This window comes from Lepidothrix coronata, unplaced genomic scaffold (genome assembly GCF_001604755.1).
Source record: "Lepidothrix coronata isolate B3197 unplaced genomic scaffold, Lepidothrix_coronata-1.0 Scaffold0, whole genome shotgun sequence".
NCBI lineage: Eukaryota > Metazoa > Chordata > Aves > Passeriformes > Pipridae > Lepidothrix > Lepidothrix coronata.
Genome location: NW_016690180.1, coordinates 214167 through 240395, shown reverse-complemented (window position 1 = coordinate 240395; position 26229 = coordinate 214167). Strand labels below are relative to the sequence as shown.

General features: G+C 35.4%; 1 protein-coding gene across 6 annotated transcripts in view; it reads right to left on the bottom strand.

Annotated features, from left to right (window-relative positions):
* The window catches only part of TENM3 (teneurin transmembrane protein 3), a 459642-nt gene that overhangs the window by 295383 nt on the left and 138030 nt on the right, over nucleotides 1-26229 (bottom strand). For all 6 annotated transcript variants that reach the window (XM_017827399.1, XM_017827086.1, XM_017827468.1 and 3 more), the window contains 2 exons: nucleotides 20109-20411; nucleotides 5797-6075 (listed from right to left, as the gene is read on the bottom strand). In XM_017827399.1, coding sequence (XP_017682888.1) covers nucleotides 5797-6075; nucleotides 20109-20340 — 511 coding nt within the window. In that variant the 5' untranslated portion in view covers nucleotides 20341-20411. The remainder of the gene's footprint in view (nucleotides 1-5796; nucleotides 6076-20108; nucleotides 20412-26229) is intronic.

The following is a 26229-nucleotide window of genomic DNA, read 5'->3' as shown; positions in this document are numbered from 1 at the left end:
TCCTTTTTACCTTCCAGAACCATATCCATCATCAGTGGTTTCTCAAACATGAATCATAAAAAGCCCAGAGGCTGTAGACACTCTATACATGCAGGACAAAATTTATTTACCTAAGTAATCTGTAATCCTTTATTTAAGAGTATAAGTGTTCAGTTACTCAGGTAGCAAATGCTGAAACTCAAACAACCAGAAGAAAACACATCAGCAATATAGTCTTCTTTCACTGTTAAGTAATAAATCAACTCTGTCTTTTCCCTTTTCTTAGCATTCATATTTCTCTATAACACTCTACTTTTTACTGATCATGTCTCAATTTTAATTGTATGCCTGGATTTCCCCAAAGTCCTCCTGAAGCATCTTTGTAAGCTCCTCCTCAAAAATTTGACCTTCCTTCCTTTTTCTGCATTTTTTTCTTAAAACTCAGATATGTGGAGAAATCATGAGCTATGACAGGATTTATAAGCTTAACAGCCAAGAGTGAATTCTCTGAAATTTTGTGCTTTGATTTGTTTTTCCTTACAGACTCCAATTCTAATTTTATTGCTGTCAGCAGTTGTTAAACGTAGAGTTCCTACACATCAGATTTGTCTAAGTGTTGCCAAAGAGCCTCGTCCTCTGGCCTATGTTCTGTACCAGGCTCCCATGGTGAAAGCAAAATTAAGATGGTCCTTTGGAATCTCATGCTTTTCATCAACAGCAGGTTTGTGAGACTTAAACCTCTGAAATCTATGAGATCCCAAAAAGTTACTGCAAAAAGGTCAGCCCAGCTGTTGCCATCAGCCAAAGGAATTATGAACGTGATTTTCAACTGCATTAACAGTGAATGCTAAGAAGATAATTAATTGAAATATATCCACTAAACTATAATCATAATAGAATCTGAAAATTGGCATAACTATAGAAAACTTATGATAATATTGCAAAAAAACAGATGACTACTTTTGTTTATGGATTTCTGTTCCATGTCTCTGTAACCAAAGAAAAATTTGTATACCTATTTATATATTAAATATTATTTCAGAGCTGACTGCTGTCAACAATAAAACAGACTGATTTCCTGGTCAAGAAATTTCTTAGCAGCAAAGCAAGATTTAAGAGGTATTGGCATGCTTAATGAGAAGTAGACAATTTCTGGATGGAACACTATGGGAAAGAGTGAAGAAGCTGTAATTGGTGATATGGCAGTGAGATGAGGACTAATTCACCAGCTACGTGGCTGGTTTTGATCCGCAGGCTCAGCATTTGGTTGGCATGTACCAAGCAGCTCCTATTCAATAGGGTTTATTTAAATCAAGTTTTGGGCCTTATCATAAAGAGAGACGTTAAATGGGTGAAAACGTATAACACTACTTCCTGAATTATGTGCATTATTTAAGAATACAGAGTTCAGGTATATGTTACAGATGAACTGGGTTAGAGAGAAGAGATTTAAAATGTCTTGACAAGTATCTTACCAATGTATTTCTTGGGTTTCAGATATCTGAATGCCAGTAAATTCATCATTCTGGAAGGACAAGAGAATATTAGGTTCACAAGAATGCTGTCTTTAGAAACTGTCTGAACTTGGAGAGGAAACAAGCAGGTGCTCACACATCTGATAAACTGATATTTTCTCTTTATAGAAGCTCTCAGCAATGAACATTCTACCAGCAATACCTACTTTTCTGTAGCTGTGAAAAATTGGTTCAAGTTTCAGACCATTTATCTAACCAATTCTGAATGACTGCCTGAGACCATGAACTTACACTTCCTCTCTCCCTTTATTCTTTTTACTTTGTTACATCCTGATCTCCCCTGGTCTTCTAACACCCATCAGTGCACAACTCTCACTAAATAAAAAAAAATAATGCCAATATTCTAGTGCCATCAGAAGTACTTTCTATGTGCCCAGGTAGTCTTCGTGGTAGTCAGCTATGTGGTATGCATGCCTCTGGAGCGCCCAACTCTTTTTCACAAGCACTGTCACTGCTGCTTCCAAAGGAGTAGAAAGTGACACGGACTTGACATAAGTCTTGAGTCTTATATATAAGAGTGACATTCCAATCAGAATCACTGCCACAGCCTGACTTTCAGGCCAGCACAAAAAGTGCATACAAAACTGATCAAATAACTTTACAGGGATAAATAACAATAAGGTGCTGCACTTTTGGAGTAACTTGCTCAATTAGCTTTCACGTCTTGCTTTTTAACCTTCTGATGTCTCATTAAGTCAGAGATTGCAGTTTAATGGATTTAAAAATAATTTAAATATGTAAGTGGATTCTAAGATATCTTAAAAATATATTGACCCTTTAAGCAAATGGGCCATTTGAAGCCTAACTACAGCTTCTAGCTCATACTCTGCTGGAATATTTATCCAGTTTAAAAGACAAATTTAGTAATCTTAGAATATCTTAACAACATAAATTAACTGGCTGCTTGTATTTCAAAGTGACAGCTCCTAGCACAATTACCAACATAAATTTCTAGATGCAGCATTTATCAAACAACTTGCAATGGGAATGGAGAAGAAAGCCTGAAGAAACATCTCGGTGTGCTCCAACCAATCCACCATACTGTACGTGACATTGGTAGGTTGCCCAGATTAATGGATGCAGGTTCTCCTTCAGGGAGGCTGACATGACAAATCTCTCAGAATATGATGCCAAGAGTCATATATGGAACTTGAATGAAGTAAAAGAAGAATATTTCTATTCAGAATTACTTACTGAGCACTAACCTAAAACTTTGATGTGAGAATACATCTATAAACCCTATGTTTGATAAACCTTGTATTTTTTTCTTAAAAAAAAATAAAAATCTACTGGCATTCATGGTATATTCTTAGTATACATAAAATTTTGCAACTTGATCATGTGCAATGTTATTTGTTTAAAGAAACTTCTAAACATCCCAATATTATTTACAAATTTAAGTCACTTTTTTAGGATCTTAGAAACATTTTGTTAAGACCTGACAAGTAAAAGTATTTTCAGCAAACTATGCCACTTACTTAACTATGCAACAGAACTGCAAGTTTTGCTTCCTGAGGGATATGCAATCCACAATCATTTCAGAAGAGCAAATATACACAATGGTTACAAGGAAGGAAAGGAAATGGTACTTTATTGCCAAGGTCCTCTTCTTGCCTAACTTGCAAGAAAGAAAACCCCAAGTACTTCATCAAATTGTTAATCCTGAGGTCATAAATCTATACGATAAGTCCAAGTTATCATCACCCTGACAAGTCCAATTAACTCCAATAATGTCTGCTTATGGACATGGACTATTTAAACAGTGAATAGTTTTACTGGGTGAACAGTGGGATCACTCAAATAATGAGGCCTTTACTTGAGGAAAGTGTGATCTGGTGGTGTTGTGTTTTGTTAATCATAACTGGTTGCTCCTTATTCACCTTAGAGATAAACCTGCTCCATAGAAATGCATTTGTAAAACAGTTCCATCAACATTCAGTTAAGAATCTTTCACACACAACAAAGGGGGATGCAGTGCAGAGGACCTGTTGTAACTCTACCTTTGGTTTCGTAGCCTTATCAGGTTTGTCAGATTTTAACAGTATACTGGCACAGCTGTTAACTTTAGGCCATAAATTAACAAAACTCACATCTGCAGTTTATTCTTTTGATTAGGGCACCTGCTCCTGCCAGGGCACTACAGCTTCCTTGGTTTTAAGTGATTTTTTTTCTTTTTTATATTCTACTGTGAGGATTAAACATACGGAATTGCAACTATGTGTATAAAACGATTTCTCAGCCAAGTCTTCCATGTTCAGTGGGAACAAAAATTCAGAGAAAAAATACCAAAGAAGATCAAGCTTTTCACCACTCTAACATTGCCACTGAAACAGCAGCCCATGACATGGTCCACATTATATATGTTTCATAACCCTAGGGGACTCTCAAACCATCAAAATTTCATTAGCCTCACAGCAGTCCCAGTATATTCTTAAGTTGGACTGCTGGCCTCCCTATTAATAAATAAATCAACTGTAATCCTTTTTAGTGGCTAAACTCTTCACTGAAGTTGTATCAAACGCCAGACATTCCTTGCATGATTTTAACCACTGCAGAATAATGTATTTGCTAACATATTGACAGTCTTCTCACACATGAAAAAACAAAACACTAACTTTAAACTGATGGAGGAAGTTTTGGCATATCGTAATCGACAATTTGCCTTTTTAAAAATTGTAAATATAAAACCTACTAAAAAGTATAGCAAACCTATGGTACTTCTGAAGCAGCCACCTCTGTGGTAATGTAAAGATACGGCTTTCTATGGAAATAGTCTATTTGCATGCATGTGTATATAAGTACATATTTTCAAGATCATTAACCTAGGGTTTTACAAAAGGCTCAAGAGACCTTTCAAAAGGAAAAATCACAGGACTGCTCAACAATTTATTCTAGATTGCTTTGCAGCCAAAATATCAAACATTATCCCACAGAAACTTCACTGCCAAAAAGCTGTAGGCAAGTACTCTTGTGCTCCTCTTTCAGAACTTGCCTTTGACTCAAAAAAAGTTTTCCAAGCATGACACAAGACACCCATGAACACAGAGCTGTCTGCTCAGGTACCATGGAGCATTCAGTCCAACACAAAAAGGAGGGTCCCATTTGAGACAGCTGTTTTGCACAGGCATCTTCAGGTAGAACCAGCCACCAGAGGAAACAACAACTGTGAATAATACCAAAATATAGCTTTGGTTTTGTTTTCTCAAACTGAAGTTAAAATAATAAATAGGAAAAATTAAACATTATTGCTTGTAGTTTAAAATAAAACCGCACTGTTCTTTTAAGGATTATCATACATACACACCTACACTGCTGTTTCCCACAATGTGTTACAGCTATTGCCAGAGGATAGCAATAAAATTGCTCTGACTTTTGTACAGCTGAACAGACAGGTTTAATAAATTAATAAAATTACATGTAGACATGCAGGCAATAGCCATCACTAATTTTCATTGTCACTCTTCTTTTCAATTTCCTCTTGAATTTGTCATGAAGTTAACAGAACAATCATTTTAATTCCAGTAAAGCTGAAAAACTTCTACAGGTAAAAAGAAGATCTGTGCATTTAGCATTTAACAACACGTTAGATTCTGTTCATAACGTCAAGAGGAAGTAAAAAAACTTTGAAAAGCTTTAAAAATTAATCAGTCAATTGTATTAACCTATTTTCATTTAAACACTAAGACTTAATATACAATGGTCATATCCCACATCCTACAAAGCTTCTGTTAAGATTTTTGTTATAGATTTTAATTGCACAGTAATCTAGTCCCACTAGAACATCCAAGGCCACATGTCCCTCTTCACCACAATTCCAATTCCTCATCAGCTAAGAAGTTTAAAGCACAATCAAATTTCTTTTCCAATCACATGAGTCCTGTTAATAGGCTATTCTTTGCATTCATTCATTCATTCATTCTAGATTCTGCAGCTTCTCCAAGATGTCTTGAAGAACAGTTTACAATGAAACTTTTGAATGCAAGTTGGCTTGGGGAACAACTTTATCACCACTAAGCTGTTCCCCAGAGGGTAACAGGTGACATGGCCTGAGATAATAATAATCTATTTTTGTGATTAAACTCTTTCAAAATTACAGCTAAAACATCACACCCAAAGGTTACATTAGTTAGGACTGACACTGAATATTGACTTTTCTGGAAGGGGGGGGGGAAAGAAGGTAAATAATTCAAGGCCATTCCTTTAATGATTTAAAATTACTGGGTGTCAACCAAAACAGCAATGAAACATTAATTCATATAGGGGCATATGTGTAAGAACTTACCATTTTCACTGTCGGACTTGTTTTCATGTTCGGTATCAGTCAGAGTGAGGGCTGAGTTGGAACGGCTCGACAGACAGGAACTGCGCCCTGATTTGACCCCCCTGCCCCAAAGTCTCATGGCATGCTCTGGAGACATCACTCCTTCATTTTCAGTATCAGCATCTGACCCTGCACTGATAGAGTAACCTCTGTGGGGGAGCCCCATTTCCGCACAAAATGCCAGTCCTCGACGAGCTGCTGGTTCACAAACTCCTAACTGCCTTAGGGTAAAATTCTGTCCTGATTAGGGGAAAAAAAGATAACAAAAGGTGAGAATTTTTTAATTATTTTGTTTTAAAGAATCTAAAAGTTAAAACTCTTCACGTGTATAATTGTTGTCTCAGATATCACATAAGGTGTTTAGTCAAAGCTCTGTCTGTATTACAACCAAGTGGATTCTTTTGTCTCCAGCTCTCTGCAGTGCCCATTTTCATTCAGAGTAGACCTCAGCACTGTTTTGTCAACTGCTTAAACACATCAAAAGTGCTCCTGGGTAGCAAATAAACAAAACAGAACCTGCTAACTAAGAAAAGCCAATTCAGTACATGAAAGGATTAAAAATAAATTATAAATTTTTTTCTTTTTTTTTTTTAATTATCTTCCAAAGCACTTAACAGGGTATTTGTCAGGATTTTTAGTTGGTTGGTTTTGAAGTGGTTTTTTTGTTTGTTTGTTTACTCTGGGTAGAGGCCAAAGCATCAGGCTATTTTCCCCATGCAGATGTCCCCTAATGTGAAAATGGGAAAGATAAAGGGGAATCAAACTCAGCTGGTTATTTGATCCCTCTGCCATACTTTAATACACAAATACAAATAAACAGAAATATGGCCACCCGTTACCTGCAAGTACTACAGAAAAGTTGTTATTTTTTGTGTCACCACATTTTGAGAAGCATTTTTCACTTTTACTGCTGAAGCAGAGTCTATGCATTTTAACAGACTTTTAGCCTCTGTTTTGGGGCAGAGCAAGAGACATAAGTGAATCCCAAATGATTGTATTAATAAATTAGGTGCAATAAACTTGTGACACTTCAATAACTTAGAGTGTTTAAATTATGCGACACTCAAAAATGACTGCCTTTTTAATGGCTGTGTCTTCATCTTACTTTTATGTCTGTAAATTTAAGACATTTTATGATATATAGGCACTTGGCAAGCTCCTTTGCATGCCTATACCCATAATGCTTTTCCACCCTAGCCCACAATTATTTCATAGCTCTGAGAAGAAATTAGGACATATATTCAATCTTTGAATCTGACAAGCATCCTAATTTCTCCAAAATTAGTCACTTAACACAAAAACACAGTAGCAAGATAATTAAAGCTTATAATATGGCAAGAACAGAATCCTATCAATGAGAAAGTAATAGAATTGCAGAAGTGTGAATACAGAAGTGTAAATAATTCCTGAAATATTAAGAGTTAATGCACTGGTCACTGAGTTTTTTTAAGTGATCTATTATTTTATTGCTGCAATCACATGAAGCTGTTGCTATAATTTTCTTAGCAGCCAGAACCATAAAAGAATTCTGACAATGACTGTCATAAATAATAAAAATCAGTTACTACAATTAGGTAAAAATCTAAGTATTTATTATGCAGGCGTGAATATATTATTTTAATGAAAATATAGCTGGGGAGGTAAACATAAAGGAGTAAGCATATCTATGACTATGACTGAACAGTGTGAAGGGTATAAGAAAAGGGATTACCATGCATACTGATAGTATCTTGTAATTTTTTTAAGCTGTCATGGTATGTGAATTTTCAAGTTTTATGAGAGCTGAAACTAATCAGCGAAGGAAACAGGCCAGACAAACCGCCCAGTGGTAATAGGGTTAGAGCAGAAAGTAGTAAAGTGTCTAATATGTTTATTATTATTTTGCATTTTGATATACATACGTTAAGGGTGACAGTCTAGAACACTAGTTTATGTGTTTGGTACATTATTATGTGAACCTACATTTTCAAAGAGTTGCCTCAAGTCAGATACAAATATAGGAGAAGCCTATGTGCACGAGTGTATGTATACAGGTGTCTCTACACATATGGAGGGGCTAAGGTGTATACACAATTGCACACGCAGCATCTCATTTGTTCTAACAAAAGGAGGCTTGAGAAGCAAAATGGAAAGGAAAGAGGTATTTTTGACCAAAGACAAGGTCACTTGAACCACTAACAAAAGTGCTGTTGACTTCAATGCTGCAAGCTGTTATTCCTATGTTCCCCATAACCTTACAGAGCTGAGACGTGAAGGTGAGGAAGGATGCAGACAGAAACAAAAAGTGCCTCTTTAGCCACAAGAGGACCAGCTGCAGCGGCTGAGCATCACAACCTGCAGCTCTTCTGCCAGCCTGCACCACACACTCCAGGCTCCCCCCACTGCAAAAACAGTCTCTTTGCACTCATGGAGAGATCTGTGCAGGCATAGTGATTTGAAGAGACTATTCCCCACACATACACACTTTTATTTTCCTCTTAAACACTTATTTTTAGGATAAACTACTTCAGGCATTATATAACAACATCTTCCTTGATCTTTCTAGGAGAGTCGGTCTCAGGCACAATATACCACCTCTACCATCTATTAATGTATTTTATTTTTTTACTTTAAGTTTACAACAGCCTACCTCCACATAAAATATTTTCTTCTTTTTTTCCCCCCTCTTATGAATGCTAAAAAACCCCCCACCAAGATTGCATGTCATAGGGCCAAAACAGAAAAGCGAACCAGTTTTGAATATTGTTCTCTCATCCCATTCAATATATTAGAGCCTTTCACTACACTGAGAAGTTTTACAACATATCCCAGAAATGTTGTAACAGCTTTAGAATCATCAGGCTACATAATCTTCTGAATTAAAGCTTTCCTAAGAGCTTCACTAAGAGGATTGTACTCCATGTAAGTTGCCTACACAAATGAAAAAACAAAACAAAAAAACCCCAAACAATCCACAAAAGCCAAACTGAAAAGTTGATATGGAAAAATAAAAATATTTATTTGTGTAGGAATTTATATCCCAAAGGAAATTATATATATGTAATAGAAAAATTTTACATCACCTTAAGATTCCTGAACAATGAAAACAGGAAATCTTTCAGCATCCAGGGGAAGCTGAACACAGCTGGGACCCAGACCTAGTGGGTAGCAGACTAGCTGGGAGCTTTTACCTGATAATGAACAATACTATGAAATTAAAATAAAAGCTGAAAAGGAGGTTGTAGGAGCTTAGTGGGGAAAAAGAGTATGAAGAGAGGATGTTCTTCTTGTGTTTGTAGATTTTCTAATTAACCTTTCCAGAATGACTTCCATGTCAGGGATTTAATCATCAGTTTCTTATACTATACACACATTTGCAATTTCTCCCACTGACAGTAAGTGCCTCAAGAGTTCATAAAGATTTAAAAACAGTTTGGCCACTGTAATAAACTAATTCCTAAGAAGAAAATGTAGGCACAGAACAAACAGATAGGCATAATGCTTTGTGGTTTTTTTCCTTTCCTTTAAAAAAGTATGAAACAAAATTAGACGCAACATTTCAAGGAGACTTGTTCTGGAGACACCTTTGGGGGTTTTGGACTATTTGGGGTGATGTGTCATGAAGCTACATTTTAAAAACTGACAATAATGCTGTTTACCACCACTCAACCATTAGATACTACATTTCTCTTGTCTAGGAATATCAATTAATGGCTATTGTAAGGACTGCTGACATCCCCCATTTGTGTACACAAGAACAAAATTAATTAGTAACTCAAAAAAAATTTTCAGAAGCTTCTGCAGCAATCACTTCTAAAAACACAGCATTTGCCAACAGTAATCATACAAGCCTACCTGTTATGTTGTAACTACTTTCTGTGTAAGCAATGATCCACATACAATTGATTAAATAAGTTAAATACATACTTTTTTGTACCTATACCAACTACTTATAATATATATAGTCAATATTTATAATTATTATTCTTAAAAGACTGTATATATATATATATATTTCTCTGCCAGAATCACAATGGTTATATTATCTAGAAATGGAAGTGATTTCTTTTTTTTTAGTTTAATCAAATATTGCTAAAAGCAAGTTTGATGTATTCAGAAATGACATATTACTTTAGAAAGTCAGAAGTTAAAAGCTAGAATTAAACTGAAAGCTGCCGGACTTGTGCCACATTTGTTTCCCTGGCCTAAACTGGGGAAGTCATTCAAAGATATCCATAATAACTTCACCTTCAAATTGGAAATGTTATGTGTGGAAACGGGTTTTTTGAAGAGAACTACTAACCAAAAGAAAAGATCCCATGTTTATTCAGTTATCAGTCCTTGCTCTAAGTTGGATCTATACTAAATACTTACACAGAGATATTATCTTAAAAACTGTGAAAAGGTGAAAGAAATAAACAGAAGGAATGAACTAAAAAAATAGCCAAAAGAACATTCGTCAGCATCTCCAGACATCAGCACTGGTCTTACTAATTCATTAATCCCTGATAAGTTGACAAGTCAGGTTTTAGCAAGAATAGACTATTTTGAAAAAGAGGGAAAGAAAAATATAAATCTGAAAAGCCTCCCAAGCACCTGCCTAGTTAGCATAAAAATACACCCACTCCCCTAGTTTTTAAACCAGAGGAATTATAGTGTTAGTGCCTTTGCTGACTTTGGTCTTGTCCTAACAGGACAGACAGTACCAAAAAGGCAGAAGTCCCAAACCTATCCAAGTACATACTCAAAATTCTGTTTAGTTTGGCTCTTGCAGGACCATACTGCAGAATCTGCCATTCTGATATGGGCAAAGTACTTACTTTTTTTTGATTTCATATTTAGACACTATATAGGGGATATGTTTTTCCTGCTGAAGCTCTTAATGCAGAGCTCATTCTCAATACCTCCAAACACTTTCTAAAAAGCACAAGCCAGAACACAGCTGCACCATATTTGCAATGCTTCATAATGTCTGTACAACCAAGAGCTCAACACTACTGACCTAATTCAACAGTACTTTGCCATCCTAACTCATATACATGACAAGTATGAAGAAATGGCTCTTTTAAATGCAAACTAGCTAGTCTATTCACTTTATTAATTCCTGAAAAATAGTGTTCAATTGCATGCTAGTCAAAATGCAAAAAGTAGCTTCTTTTAATATGATAGTAGGCAGTAAAACTGACCTTTTATTTGCAGGGTATTAAGTAGTCACTACAGGACCGATAAGAACATGGGGTAGATGGGGTAGATGTCATCTTCCTAGATCATCAATGAAGAGCTGGACTGGTTTAACAAGAATCATCATCTTTCAAATGCCAATTCTAGCTGATTTCTTAAGGGAAAATATGTAACTTCTTTGCAAATGTTATTTTCCATTTACTGGGGCAAATACAGTGTGACACACTTACTTACAATGAGGTCCATTGTAAGGAAAGGTCTTGAGAGGAAGGACATAGAAATGGAAATAAATGTATAGTAGGATTACAGATTTGCTGGAAATTAAAGGATGAAGGTTTGTTTTTTTTTTTAAAAAATAGCAAAACTGATACCTCAGATGCTGTAGAAAACTCCAACAAGAAGAGTACAAATGCTGCCTCCAGAAGTCAGAATGTTAGGTGAGTAGAATGCAATTGTACAAAAGACAGAATGTCTAATGGATGTGATGCATCCATTCTGTCACACAAACATCACAATATATTTAGTTAAGAGGAGTTTTCAAAGCTATACTTGCAGAATTCTGTTTGCTAGGATGCATGAAATTGCAGTGAAGAATGACAAGCAATGAGCTTTGCCTACGTTAATGTTTTCTTTCTGATTTAGTGTAGTATTTTGTTGTTATTACTTCAGACTGATTTTTTTCTTTTGCTTTTGAGAAAATTATCTGTGAAATTTAAACCATCCTAATCCACTGTATCACATTTCCTCTTGTTCTTAATTCCTGTTTTTCTTTTCACTCATCACAACCATCTTCCTTGTCACCTCTTAATCTCCCTTTCTTGACCTTTCCGCTCTATTCACTCTTCCATCTTAACCTCCTTTTCTTGTCATCATGTGACTTGGAGTGGAGCTGTAAGATTCGTATGAAACACAGTTGTTTCTCTGATATATCCAGTAAACTGCAAATAACAAAGAGCATTAAATTATATTAAATCTCATCGAGTGTGCATATAGTTTTCAAATCCTTGTTATTCTCAAAAAATATTAACCACAGAGTTCTCTCATTCCTCATGGACTTACAGAAGTATTTGGGGCCATAAGACGTGGTCTTGGAGACTTCTGAAAAGGTTAGTGACAGATACTGTAAGTTCTCTGAGCTGTACTTACTGTGCAACTCTTTATAAAAGAGCTTTAAGCAATACTCAAAACCCAAGTCAATTCTTGGGGAAAAAAAAGTACATACATACATTTGTGAGAAATAAAGTATTTTAAATCTGTTATTTAAACCAGCCATGTATTTTTATTACTACAGAATCACAAGGAGACATTAACTGAAAAGATAGCCTGGGAAAGTTTTTTATTTTTTGATATAGAGAAGAACTGATGTGAACAAAACAGTATCATCTTGCCACTGGTTTTCCAGCGCAGAATGGGAAACTCATAACTTTATTCCCTGCTAGGCTTGAGGTGGCAGGGGATCTTCAGTACTAATCCACAGACTAGAACATAAGAAACACTGCTTAAACCAGTATAGGGATAAAGACTGTTTGTCAAGCCCTTCTGAAATTATTGCAGAGTAAGATTAAAGTCAGCTGAAGATAATTTCACAATTGCACAGTTCAAAGCTTCGAAGCTACAGAAAACATGTTCCAATAGGGGAATTAATAATTTAAATATTATGGTTTCAAATTTGGGGATTTGATATAAAAATCTGATTTTATTACTACAATTACATAGCATATAAACTAAATTGAGAGAAACTAACACAGTTGTCCTGATCACAGGTTGCAAGAGGGGAAAAAAGAATTTGAAGATTTAGAAAAGAAATACAACTCCATGAGTGGCAAAGAACACAAAGTCTTGATCATGAGCAGAGTGACAGTATAGACATTTTAGGCCTCTGTCTTAATCTTTGCATCCTGAGACCAAATCATCAACATCCTAGCATCCATTTATTACAAGATAAGAATAAAGCCTAAATTTGATAGATGTGAAGAAAATATGACCCAAGGGTAAGCAATGTATGGATATCCAGTATGCAAAGAGCCTACAAACACAGTTCTGACAGGTATGAACTGCCACATTAAAGCCAGTACAATGCTAATAATATGACATACAGCTTGAAATGGGGAAAGAAGGAGAAGAGGAAGGAGGCAGCATGAAGAGAAGCATGCAAACTAGAGCTCAGGCTTACTGCTATTCCTCCATATGGGGAGGAGAGAAAACTCCACAGTTATTTATGCCTTTCCATGAGGCAAAAGCATGTCCACCTCCACAAGCGAGCAGATAGACCCTCTGCACAGTAGAAAACTTGATTAGTTCTACAGGCTATGAACTGGTACAAAGGAAGAACCCAACACTCCTACTCAAAGTAGCCTATACATTTCAATTTGTGGAATTTCATATAGAAGTATCCCACAAATACGGGAATTGACTCTTCAATGCATGGACAGAGTGAGGTGCTCAGACCATCGCTGCAGCTACATGCAAGCCACAACACAGAATACAGACCCAAAAACCTCTCATTCCCTCTATCACTCTACCCGTCACAATCCCTCAAGAGGTTTTCCACTCTGTAAACCCCCATAATAAATGTAGTGTAGCAGTGTCCTAATTTAGATGTTCTAACGAAATGTCCATTATGCTGAAAACAAGAAGGGATTTATGACTCAGAGATATTTATGGCACTGCAAAACAAAAAAGCAGAAAAACAAAGCTTGAAGCAAATATGTTCCCTTGGCTTTGCCATTTCCTCAATTGGCTTTAATAAGCTCAGTAACACAGAGTACTGTCTCTCAAGCCAGTAGGTTGTGACACTTTACAAACTAATTTCAGAAAGTATCATGGAACTTTCTGAGGAATCACTCCTATTTTACATCTCTGTTTCACTTTATGCATTTATTTGCCACTGATGGAATAAGCAATCACTCACAGCTTGGCCTCCAGCCCTGAATCTCAGCCCTAAGCACTAAATCAACAGACAGCAGAGACAGGACTCTTCAGCCTGTCTCATTCTCCCCTCACCCCATCTCTAACCACACACATTTCTGGCTTTATTCTCTACATAGATGTTAACATCCTGAAGTCATTTTTCATAGCCATGCATGTGATCCATTCATCTCCCTAGTCCTCAGTTTAGCTTTTATTATGAACAGAAGCATCAGAAGCATCTCATACATCTCAGTATATGATACAAGAAAGATATAAAAGGATTACAGACCTTCTACAGTATCTTCCTTTCCATGAGATTGAAAATCCTTGTGAAGGCCCCTTGCTCGTCTTATAAATCCTTAATCATTATGACCAAGAACTTAACTCTCCTATTTTGCAACTGGACTATTGGAAGACAAGGTTTTTACTCTATGGACCTGTAGTAGCTGTGTAGAAATGCCTGATCAAGCAGTCTACTGCCAATAACCAAGGCTGATTTCTCCCTGGAGAATCACAACTGCCCTTTGTCTCTGGATCTGTAGCTCATACACAGGCCATGACCCACAAGGGGCCAATTTCAACTAGATGAATACCTTAGAGCATGCGTGCATATCACTGAGCGTGAGCTAAATGTACTTCTAATCAAAAAAAAGAGAAATGTTTTTCTTAGTACCACTTTGTAGCTAATAGAGTAACTTTAAAAGTCAACAGATCCTTATCACCTGAAACCTGAAAACCAATTAACTTCTTATTGTTGCTTTAAGTAACTAGTATAGCAACATGAGATTATAAGACTACTTAGCACTTGCAGTGCTTTTCATCTTCAAAGCATTTTGCAAACAGAAACTAATTAATCTTCCCAACATGCCTGTGAGGTGGGTAGGTGGTATTATTCCTATAATACAGAAGGTAAAAAAAGGAAAAAAAAAACCTCTGGCAGAAGGTTATGTGCTTAGCTCAAGGCCACAAAATTATCCAGAACATACTGGCACTGTATGCTGCTTACAGAAGTTACCCACTGAAATCAGGCAGACACTGCAGGTGGCCATGTTTTAGCATAACAAAAAAGGATCTCTCATGACAACAATTAGGACACATCTTGCACTGCAGCCAGGAAACATAAAACACTAATTCTAATATGTGCCTCAGATTTGGAGAGACAGCGCTTGACATGTCACTGAATGGTAATTAATTTGCTCATTGGGAGATCATAAAGTCACTAATATATTATTTCATACCTTTGTGTAAATAACCTGCAAAGCAAGCTGATTCAGTTCTTGAGGATCGCTTGTCTACTCAATAGTCAAAAGTTAGCTCACCAATAAGGCATAGGTAGTGGAAAATCAAAAATGGTCTTGGGTATCTATCCTTCCCCTGCTTCAGACAGGCTGGTTTAAACTACTCAAGCTTTAGGTTTAAAAACATGACCATTTAAATCCTTTAATCCTACAGTTGACATTTATGGTGACTAAAAAGATTAAACATTTTGCTATCCAAATAATTCATTTTGAGCAACTAGTATTTAAAAGCAATAGACTTTGGAGTCTAGACATTAGGATAGAAGTTGCAATTAAGGTTCAGGTTTCTGAAGTATTAAAAATGTATTTCTGACAGTGTTTAATATCTTATATAATAAAATAAAATTGTCATATATATCACTGTTTCAGGTCCCTCTTTTGCTGAATGGTGATATTTTTCCAGCACCTAAATCTAATTGTCACGGGAATAGCAGCTGAACAATAGCTGCGATATATCCACACACTGTAATGTACTCTAAATGGCTTTGCTTTTTAGCACCCTGGTATCAATGATCCAGGGTGGACTTGTGAAGGAAAGGAATTCTTTTTCTTTACTCACTTGGTACATTCAGTCTCTCTTTTAGCAACTTCAAGGAGTTCTTAGGTCGTTTAATCTAATTTAGGCACTTAAATAAAGGTACAAAACCGTGCATAAGAGTAGTTTCTCCTGCAAAACTGAAAGGGATAGCATGAAAATAAATTGATATTGAGGCTTGGCTAACAATAAATTGTTTGACTGATAAACACAGTGAACTCATTCTCACAGCCATCTAAAAAGACCAAATACCTTTACCTGCAGTAAAAGCCATATCTGATTCAAGTTTCCAAAAAGTAAAAAATTAACAAAACCTGCACTACCTCATTGGGTCTTCTAACAGAAAAAGGTGCCCTGCAGCTCAGCTTTTCAATGCACACAGTTTGCAAAAAGTGCTCTGATTATTTTGTGAGGAAAGATGAAGGCTCACAAATCTGCACTGCATCCTGCCACCTGTGCTTACGGTTCAGCCTCTTGCTCATGTGAAAAAACTCACTGACATGATACATGAATCACTCTATAGGACCACTATACTCTTCTGCAACAACAAAAATCTTTGAAATGGAATAATGACTACCTGAGAGATATTGAGTATTCCTCTCTTCCCCTTAACACGTATCTGATGGTAAATAAAACACAGGTTTTGCCTGCCTGCATTTTTCTTACTAATAATATAAAATTTTTTCAGTCCTTCTGAGTCCAGGTTTGATTCATGATGTCTTTCAAATTATTTTAATATTGTTATAATATAACTTCCAATTATTTTTTCCAAATAAAATTTAAAAAATACTGCTTTCTATATTTCTACAGTCCTTTCCACTCACACCACAGACATGTCATACTTTCAGATACTTTTGCATAGCAGTCTCTATGTACTTTATATTACTTCACACAGTAGTTTAATTTCCTAAACATAGGAATTCTTCTCTATACAGAAATTCAACTTCATATAGTCAGCTTTAATCCTGAATTCAGCAAGAGTTGGGCATAATGCAACATATAATCATAGAATCAATCACAGAATGGTTTGGGTTGGAAGAAGCCGTAGGCAGGGACTCATGATCAACTACAAGCATTTGGGTTGCTAAATTCAATTAGAGAAGTTGTACTTTAAATCAGCTGCTCTTTATAGTTGGATACTTCAAAGTATAAGAAAATAAGTGTCTTCTTCCTCCCTAACACATAAACAGCAAAAAATCATATCATTGCATCTAGGAAAGTAAATAGTATTTCACTGAGCTTCATCCATTGTCAAGCATGAGATTAGGTATATTCTCAAACACGCAATATAAAATTGAGTATCTAAAAACTCCTTTTAAGAAAAAAAGCTCATGGCCTTCATTTACATGGCTGGGTGTTGAGTTTAAGTATTCATAGGCTTATCAATTTTTTTTTCATTCTTATGTGGGGTTTATAAACTAAGCAACTATGATTTAGAAGTTCTAAAAAGAGTAGGCTAAATAATCCTTACCTAAAGCTTTTAAAAAAGAAAACAGTTTTGCAACAGACGAAGGGGCTTGAGAAAAATGGTCTTCATTGACATTACCTGAAAGCATGTTGAATAGAAGTAGCTACAATTTCCTAAACAAGTACACCTGCTCTTTCAATCTTGTCAATTGGGTTCAAAAGTGACAAGATAATCCCATTTATATAACAGTTTCATGTTTAAATATTGTACAATATATTTTAAATGCTGTTTTTAGAATTATAATGACAAACAAATATTTTTAGACTCTTATTTCTATTTATACAATTAATCTAAAGCAAATGAAATTCAACAGATGAGGAAAAAGATCCTGTAACTGATTCTCCTGACAACTGGAGAATCTCCTCTCCACAAGTAAAGATCTCATGGCATAAAGCTACCACTAAATAAAGCTCACCTAACTCCAACAGCGGTATCCCTTTCTGAGTTTCTGCCTTTGGATTTTGGGAAGCAGGAAGCACAAAGACGTGTACTGAATCAACTCAGGAAGAAAAGATGGGAAAGTTCTGATTCATTAGCAGAAAGCTTTGAAAGGCTTTACCCTAAAATATCGTTCATAAAAAAAAGACAGACATTTCTAATTCTGCCACGTTGGAGAGACTTGAAAAACTCACATAACTGCTCCAGTAACTATCCCGAGGGCACTGGAAATTTCATATTGTGTATTTTACACAGTCTGGGTCAAAAGAAGTGAAACAGTGATCATGATTAATTTTAAAATAAGTTCCCAATTAAAGTTAATTATTAAAGCTTGCCTTTTTTTCTTATAGATTTATTTCTTATTGATTTAGCAGCCTGTCAACAAAGCCACATATCTATACTCTATTTCTAGGCAGAGGGAGGGAAAAAAACCCAAAACCACAGGGAAGCATGTTTTATATATTATTTAAAATCCTCTGGAATGACCTTCAAGACCTTTTCCACAAAATACGTCCCATGCCAGAAGCTGAAAATTCTCAGTCAGAGATGAATCAAAGGAATACACTACTTAGGACTGCAAAACAAGCCCTTTATTACCTGACCCTATCAAACCTGCAGGTAGTCCCCAAAGGTGCCAAACCAGCACGCATTACAGGAAGCCAATAATTGACAAAAAAAGAATTGAAAAGATAATGAGGGAAATCAAGTGGGCACAGATGACAGTGCTGAGACCACTGAAAGGTGAAGAGGACATTATACATCCCAGACTACCATTTTAGGCCTATGGACATATAATTTATTGCATATTGGGCAATAAGTATTGGCTAAATACTATGCGCTTTTCTGAAGAGAGTGAAGGGGAAAAAAACCCAAGGCCCAGTGCACCACCATATGTCATCTGCCAGACCACATAACTTCTTCCAATTTTTTATTGCTATTTAAAAAAGAATAGCACTCTATTCAGGCAATAGTTTATGAATTCATTAAATAAATGGTGCCTGTTTTGATATAATTTCCTCACTAGTACTAAGAAAGTGCCTACAGTACAGGTCTTAGAAAACTTCATCTTGACTTTACCTTATAAAAGTAATGATGTCAAGGTGACTAATGACCTGAAAACTAGAAAACAGTGGTGACCTGAAGTTTCAACACATCACAGAAACCAAAAATAAACATCAGAAAGTAGACTACAGTAGCAGCAAGCCTCAGTTACATAAGCCTAAGAGAAATATTTTTATTTGCTTTAGAAACATTGGTAGGTAAAAAAGTCAACACCACCTGCCCAGCTCTCATTCTAATGTAAAGTTATTCTATGTGGAACAAAGAAAAGACGCCAATGGGGAAAATAATTTTAAGCATTCTAAAGTTAAAACTAAGGACTTCCTCACAAGAAGAAAAATTTATTTTTCCATACCTAAATCTATTCTTGTTTCTGCATAAAAGAGAAGACAGATTTAAACAGTAGACTGAGGCTTAGGTTCACACAGTCCTGGGCCTAGGTTTATACTTTTAGATAACTGGGCTGCAATACTCTACAATTTTCTAACTGTTTTTCCCCCTCCTTATAATAAAGTAGCTTAGTTGTGGAAATGTAAAAATGTCAATTCCCAACACTACAATTTTGAATCCAATAGTGATGTACAAGTGCTGAACTCTCACTGGAGCCAAGTTCAATCTCTCAGAATCACTGAGGTCCAAAGGGACCTCTTGAGATCATCTAGTCTTAACCCTCTGCTTAAGTACAGTTACAGCACAATGCCCAGGATCATAGCATCTCCTTGGATATTTAGACTTCTCATGTCTTTCCAGTGATGGACCTGAAAATCCAACAGTGAGTCTTAGCAATCTGTTAGCATCTTGTTAGATATCATAGATATCCACTAAAAAAATCCTCCAACACACTCAAATGCGTAAATTGTGAACTAACCTTACTCACTGTACAAAGCTCTGTTACTGGCCTTGTGAGCTAGAAGATAAAGGCACTGAGCTATTGCATTATTTGGATGCTCATCCACACATACTGTTTCCACAAACCTATTCATAGGGCTTGGCCTTCTTGAAACGGTTGTATTTGTTTATTTTTTATTAATTTTAAAGCTATTTATACTTTAGATATACAGGAGTGTCAAACTTTTGGGAAATCTGTTAATGATCTGATTAACTGCGGGTCTAGTTTTTGAATTTTAAGGCCTGAATGCTTCACACTTGACTCTGCAATATTGTCACTGACCCATTGCCCAACACGGGCCATTTACTTCCTATGCATCTTATATTATTTATTTCAAAGATAGTACAAAATGCTTCCTCATATTTGTAAACATTTAGGGAGATAAAAGTGAAGTGTACAATGTGTGTAGAATATTACTAAAACCGATGAAACTGATATAATGGCATACTCTTCCTGCAGCAAGAATGCCTTGGAACTAATGAATTTACACACTCTGAATTAAAACATCTTGCCTACCTTGTCTGGTATACTCATCTGCTTCTCTGTGGACCAAATCTTTTACCCGGTTTCCATACAGCAACCTAGAGGAATCATGATCAAAAGCTTTCAAGGTTTCACTGGAGCTGTAAGACTTCTGCGTGGGCACTCTGCACTCCTCATTTTCTGCAGAAGAATTTGTATAGCGCCGCTCCTTGTCCCGTCTGCTCTTTGTCAGGGAGCAATAAGGCCTACGTTCCTTCACATCCATACTTCATGCCTTCTCTGTGCACATCAGTCCAGCTTATTTGGAAGTCTTCTCTACATTCAGCTTACATTCACCTATAATAAAATTAGAAAGACAACCACTGATGTGTTACAATGATCTCTAATTGCTGTAATTGCTCCCTAACTGTCTGGAAGAGAAAAAAAGAAAGATCTGCTCAACAATGAGTGAGAAGCACTTCTGTGCATATCTGCAAGACTTCCCAGAGTTCCATGCACAAGCTACCCTGATCTAAAGCATGAACAAAGAACTTCTTGTGAACAACAACACAATACTACTGAATTTTACACAACAGATTAGAAGATCAAAAGCAGACTGAGAACTTGGTGGGAAAAAAGTAGTTTTTCAGCTTTAGAAATGTGTTACTTGCCTAAATTTAACTGTATGTAAGCTGTTTTCTATTCTTCTGAGAAGAATGTACGTTTTAAGGACAAATCTGACTTCCTTCTCTGCTTGTCAGAAATTTGTGGGTTTAATGTTTGGTTTTTTATACTTCTTTTTATACTTTAAGACTTCTTTAACTTTACTGTAATTTCTAATCTATGAATATTGTTCTAATCAAAGAACATGAACACACGATTTCATAGGAAGCTACAAAAACATTTTAGGTGATGTTCAGGAAGGTTTCTCCAAGTCAGTATGTTCTACATAAGTTGTGCTAGAAAGCAAGAAAATACTTGATTTGTAAACGACAGAAAAAGTTTTTCCTTCCCTCAACTTTTTAAGGAATATTATTGTAAGAATCTTAGTTTTATGACTATTTATTTTTCTTTAATATTTCATTACACTTAGTTTTCAAAACCAGACTTAACCCTTAACCAAAATATCTACATTTCTGACAGAAAGGAAGTCTGTAAAATTTTGCTTTTCTTTTTTAAAGATTAGTGCTAAAATAAGATAAAGAATATAATTTGTATCTTTAAACAGCTGACAAAACATATAAACAATTTTAATATTTTGCAACTGCACTTTTTAAACTGATACCTTGATATTTCTTGTTTAATACCTTAACATACTAGGGTTCTTTCTTCTGTCTCAGGGGGAACTTTCTCCTCAGTGCTTTCCTCAATTTCAAGTGCTTAACAGTAAAAAAATAAAACTGAGAAAAGCTAAACTAAAAAAAATACACAACTGATTATTTTACAAGGTACTATTAGTCAAGTCCTTTGTGATATAGAATTAAAATGACAGTTTACAGCACATACCACATAGCAACAGCAAACTCCATTTACACCCTTTTCAGCAAAAATGAGGTTGTTTTATATCTCTTTACTTATTTAAACATATAATATCAAACAAACTAATTAGCTGTCACTTAGAATATTTTAGAGAATATTTAATTTACTACAGAACTATAATTCAAGCTTGTGAATGGCAGCTAGTCCTTTATCATTCTGTTTTGAAATTTTCCAAAAAAGCTTTTGCATTTCTTGACCTATGTAAATCTCAATTTAGACTAAAAAAAGTAACAAAGACTTTCACTTAAGCTGTTATTCTTATTTTCTCTTCTATTTTTATTTTCAAATGTTAAATGGTTAAAAAGAAATTTCTACATGATCAGAAAAAATGAAGTCTTATAGTAGAGCAATTCATTAAATTTATGACTGTTCAGATATCTGCATGCCCACATAGCTCATCTTTTTGGGTATATGAAACACTCAGATTTTAAAATATTTGATTGACTAATGAATGTAAGTTCTTTCCATGTGAAAACAATATTCTAGGCATTTTTTAAACTTTGCATTTTATTAGCACTAGACTGAGATGTAAATTTAAAAATAATTATTAACAAATACACACAGGAATTCTTTTGCAGTGTAACAACTTTGTGGAAGCATATCTCTCCTTTTATCTAAGCCTTTCAAGACTTTAAAGGGCCACTAATTCCTAGCATCTCTAAATTGCACCATAGGAAAAATATGTACACTATTCACCATCCAAGAGGAAAAAATTTTAATTTTTTTCCAAGTTTTCAAAATACTTTATAATGTTAAAAAAACCCCACAAGAAAACCCAAACCAATAAATCAAACCTTTTGCACAAAACTTTGTTACTATAGCAAGCTGAAATCCTCACAGATTTAATCTTTGCTGTAGCATGGAGGAAGTACTGATCTGTTTCCCACAGAAGTCAATGAATACAATAAAATTTCACAAAGCAGTTCTCTGAGTTATGTATTGCCTGTCCAGGCAAAGAATGAAAAGGTTAAAAAAACTCAAGCTCCACATTATGGAGACACTTTAGCAGTGATTAGCCTGCCACAATAATGAAGACTAGTGCATTTTTTTGTGGGCATTTTTGAAAAAAAAAAAAATCTGTTAGGATTTAAGAACCTAATCTTTTTGAATCTGGCATTATACGAAACACCTGTTTAATTTCAGTAAACTTTAACTTTTAAGACTAATAGTATCTCTCAGCAAGTCTCAGGGAACAGTTAACATCTTCAGGCTCCTGTCTTTGAAATTACTTCCTCAGTGAATTACTGCACCTATCCAAAAGAAGGCAGAATAAAAGCTCTCTTAAAGATCTGTCTACAAATAAATGTTCTCTACAGTGATCAGACAACAAGCAGAAAGAGAGAGAGCACAAATATAGCTGCAGAACACAGAAACAAATATCTGTATTAATGTTTAAGTCAGAAGGGACAAGTCAAACAAAAGAAGACCTGCAGATGGCCTTGTAAGATCTTAACTAGTCCCGTTATGAATCATTGCCTTTTTTTTTTCTAGAAACACCCCTAACCCCCAAATAAGAGAACTATTTTCAAATATTGAGAAAACTATTTTAATTAAAAAATCCAAACTGTCATTTACTGCATCTGTTCAGCTTCTTTCTTGTAAGGATCACTGTAGCTAAAATATTATCAAATTTTCCCACTGAAATCTTCAGATTTAAATGAACCACTGCTGCACAAAATTGAATACATTTTCTTTTTTTCTTCTTCTCTGCTTCCTATAATATAAAAGCAGTATCTTTGGGGGAGTTACCCAAATGCACAGCAACTGATTTGAAAAATCTGATTAAAATTTTAAAGGAAATAAAATTAAATTTATTTTGTGGTGTTATAAAAACACTTGCCTTCATCTGCAAGGAATTTTTACCCATATGTCAATATTTATGGTCTATCAGATAGCTTCATTCCAACTAAATTAAGAAATTTTCATAGAGCAATATTTACAAAGCTACTGAACTACTAACACACACTCACAAAAGCATGTGAAAACAACCGTGCTATATAACGCTACGCGTTATATTGCAATGCTAACCTAAAATTGTCTGCTTGTACTGTAGAAAATTGAAAAAGATTTAACTGGTGAATGCCACTACTTCAAGTTTTGGTCTAATACTTTTCGAAGTATGAAAACTGAGGATGCTCATCTGTGTCACTGAGCATTGGGATCTCCCATGACCTTTTCAGTGATCTCTCCAATGTTACAGGCTCCTGGCTGAATTACACAGGAGGGTGTACGCTAATCACCAGACTGACATGTCAGCTCTTATACAGTCATGCTCATCCCATTTCTTTACATAGCTTAGCTGATTGCAAACTCACACTGTATTTTCTCAGTGTCACTCCAAATTTTAAAAACGGTTCGAAACCATAAAGAAGAAATGCCCATTTTAAAATTAATACTTAAATATTTCTTTCAAACTAATTTAGAAGAGAAGCAGAAGAACCAGAGAAGCAATTCTTGTCATGACCAGATCACTGGGACCAGAGAGCTCATTGCCTTATGTGTCAGGATACATTGCAGACCTCTGACATCATTAGCACATTTAGTACAATATTTAATTACCAAGTCCGATAAGTGACAGATAATAATTAAAACAAATACATTATCAAAATTCTTTCTTTTACTTTAAGTGTTGTAGAGACACCAAGTGCAAACACCAAAACTGAGCACAAGGCATATTCACACACAAATGTGGAAGCTAACATGGGAGCTTCAATGACTGAAATCTCAGATATAAAACTGACTGATGCCCATTAGAAGTTTTACATTGCATTTAAAATTCCCCAAAACAGACTTTCATCAGTTCCTCTTAATCACCTATTGCAACATGAAATAAGGCCAATGTAGTAAAAAGGAAAAAAAAACCTCCAAAATACAGTTACTTACCTTTTTTACAGTAAAAAAGACTCAACATTAAAGTTCTACACTGCAATATAGAAAAGTACAACAGACATAAAGCATAGTATGTATTTTAATTGCCAAGATGTAAAAGAGGCATTAGGGTCATGCTACAGCGTTATCCAAAACAACCAGGTACAACTTTAGCATGCCTGCAGGACCTTTAAAGTGTTATGGAAAATTATTGCATTTCATTCAGCAGCTTCAATTCTGAGTACCTCATGGGGTTATTACAGTTAGCCAACAGGATGGCAATCGTGTCTAACCTACACAGTGCTCCCTCCCCATCTCTCACTCAGACACCCTTCTCCCAGCATTAAATCTGATTCAATGAACACCAAGGTACCTGACTAAGAAGTCTAAATATACCTCAATATTTAATGTCCTTTGATATCTAAAAATCTACAAAGGCATGAAATAGTAAAGAGGTAAGAAATAAAATGTTTGTTACCAAAATGAAGAGATAATTTTATAGAAAATATTATGTCACTGCTTGGGTTGATTTATGGATCTACTATAGTGTGTTTTATAGTCCCTTTCAATGTCTATCTCCATTTTAGACATCTCAAAACACACAAAACAAAATTGCAATTAGTTCTGAGAATAATAAGCATCATTAATATATGCAAGGTTGGAACAGAAAATATTTAAAAAATGGGAAGATAAAACTTGTACATTTCTTTATTACAGAGGAACAGAGTTTGTAATACTGTTATTAGGAAGGCCAAACAACATCTCTCTTACTCAGCCTCACAAGGAGAAGCAGCAGTAAGGCAAGCACCATGCTCTTTGGAGCAAAGCCCTTCTTTGCTCCCTGAGGCCAGCAAAACGGAGCCAGGGAAGGAACTTAAATATTACACATCACAAATTTCCCTCCTAACACCTAAATTTAAAAATTTAAGCATTCCGAAGAATCACAGTATTCCCAGATGCAAAGGCCTTCATTATTATTGAATTACTATTATTTTTGTTATTAATTATCATTATTACAAATTAAGAATGATCACTCTTTTTACACTGACCCCTTAGTACAAGCACAGTCTGAACACTGGCTTAGATGGGGACCAAAACTCCTTTTGTGATACACTAATGTATAAACACAAGTAGTACAAGAACCTACATAAACACAGGTAGTACAAGAACCCTAAGATTTTGGGGAGAAGAAGCAGGCTTGAACTTTTGTCTGGAATAAGAGCAGAGGAGGATTTTACAGGCTGTGAGTCAAGACAGTGCCTATTCTCAGCATTGACAACGGTTGCTGAAAATAGCATCTAAGTAGTGCTGTTCAATTGCCACATGACTGCAAGTGCCATTATTTTAATGTAATAATAATTTCATTTGAATCTGTAATTATTTACAGATTAAACTAATGTAAATATTGCATTAGTTACAAATTGCATTAGGTATAGTACTTGGATGCCTGTTAATAGCAAAAAAAAAAAGCAAATTCAACTGATACATGCAAACAAGTAGATTAAAAAGCCAAAGTGCAATACGCAAAAATTAAGAAAATCTTCTGTCCACAAAAAATCCTTCACAATTCACACAACTAATCACCCATAAAACCTATTACAAACAAATACTAAGAAAAACTCAGAAAGCATAAAAGAGTGATGAAATTTCCACTTCAATGGCTGATAAAGTGAGATATGTCAGAAATCAACTGAGCTGGAAAAATGACACTTTGAAGAGGTGCTTAGGATGATCTGTAGCCATGGTATGCCATTAGTCAAACTGATGA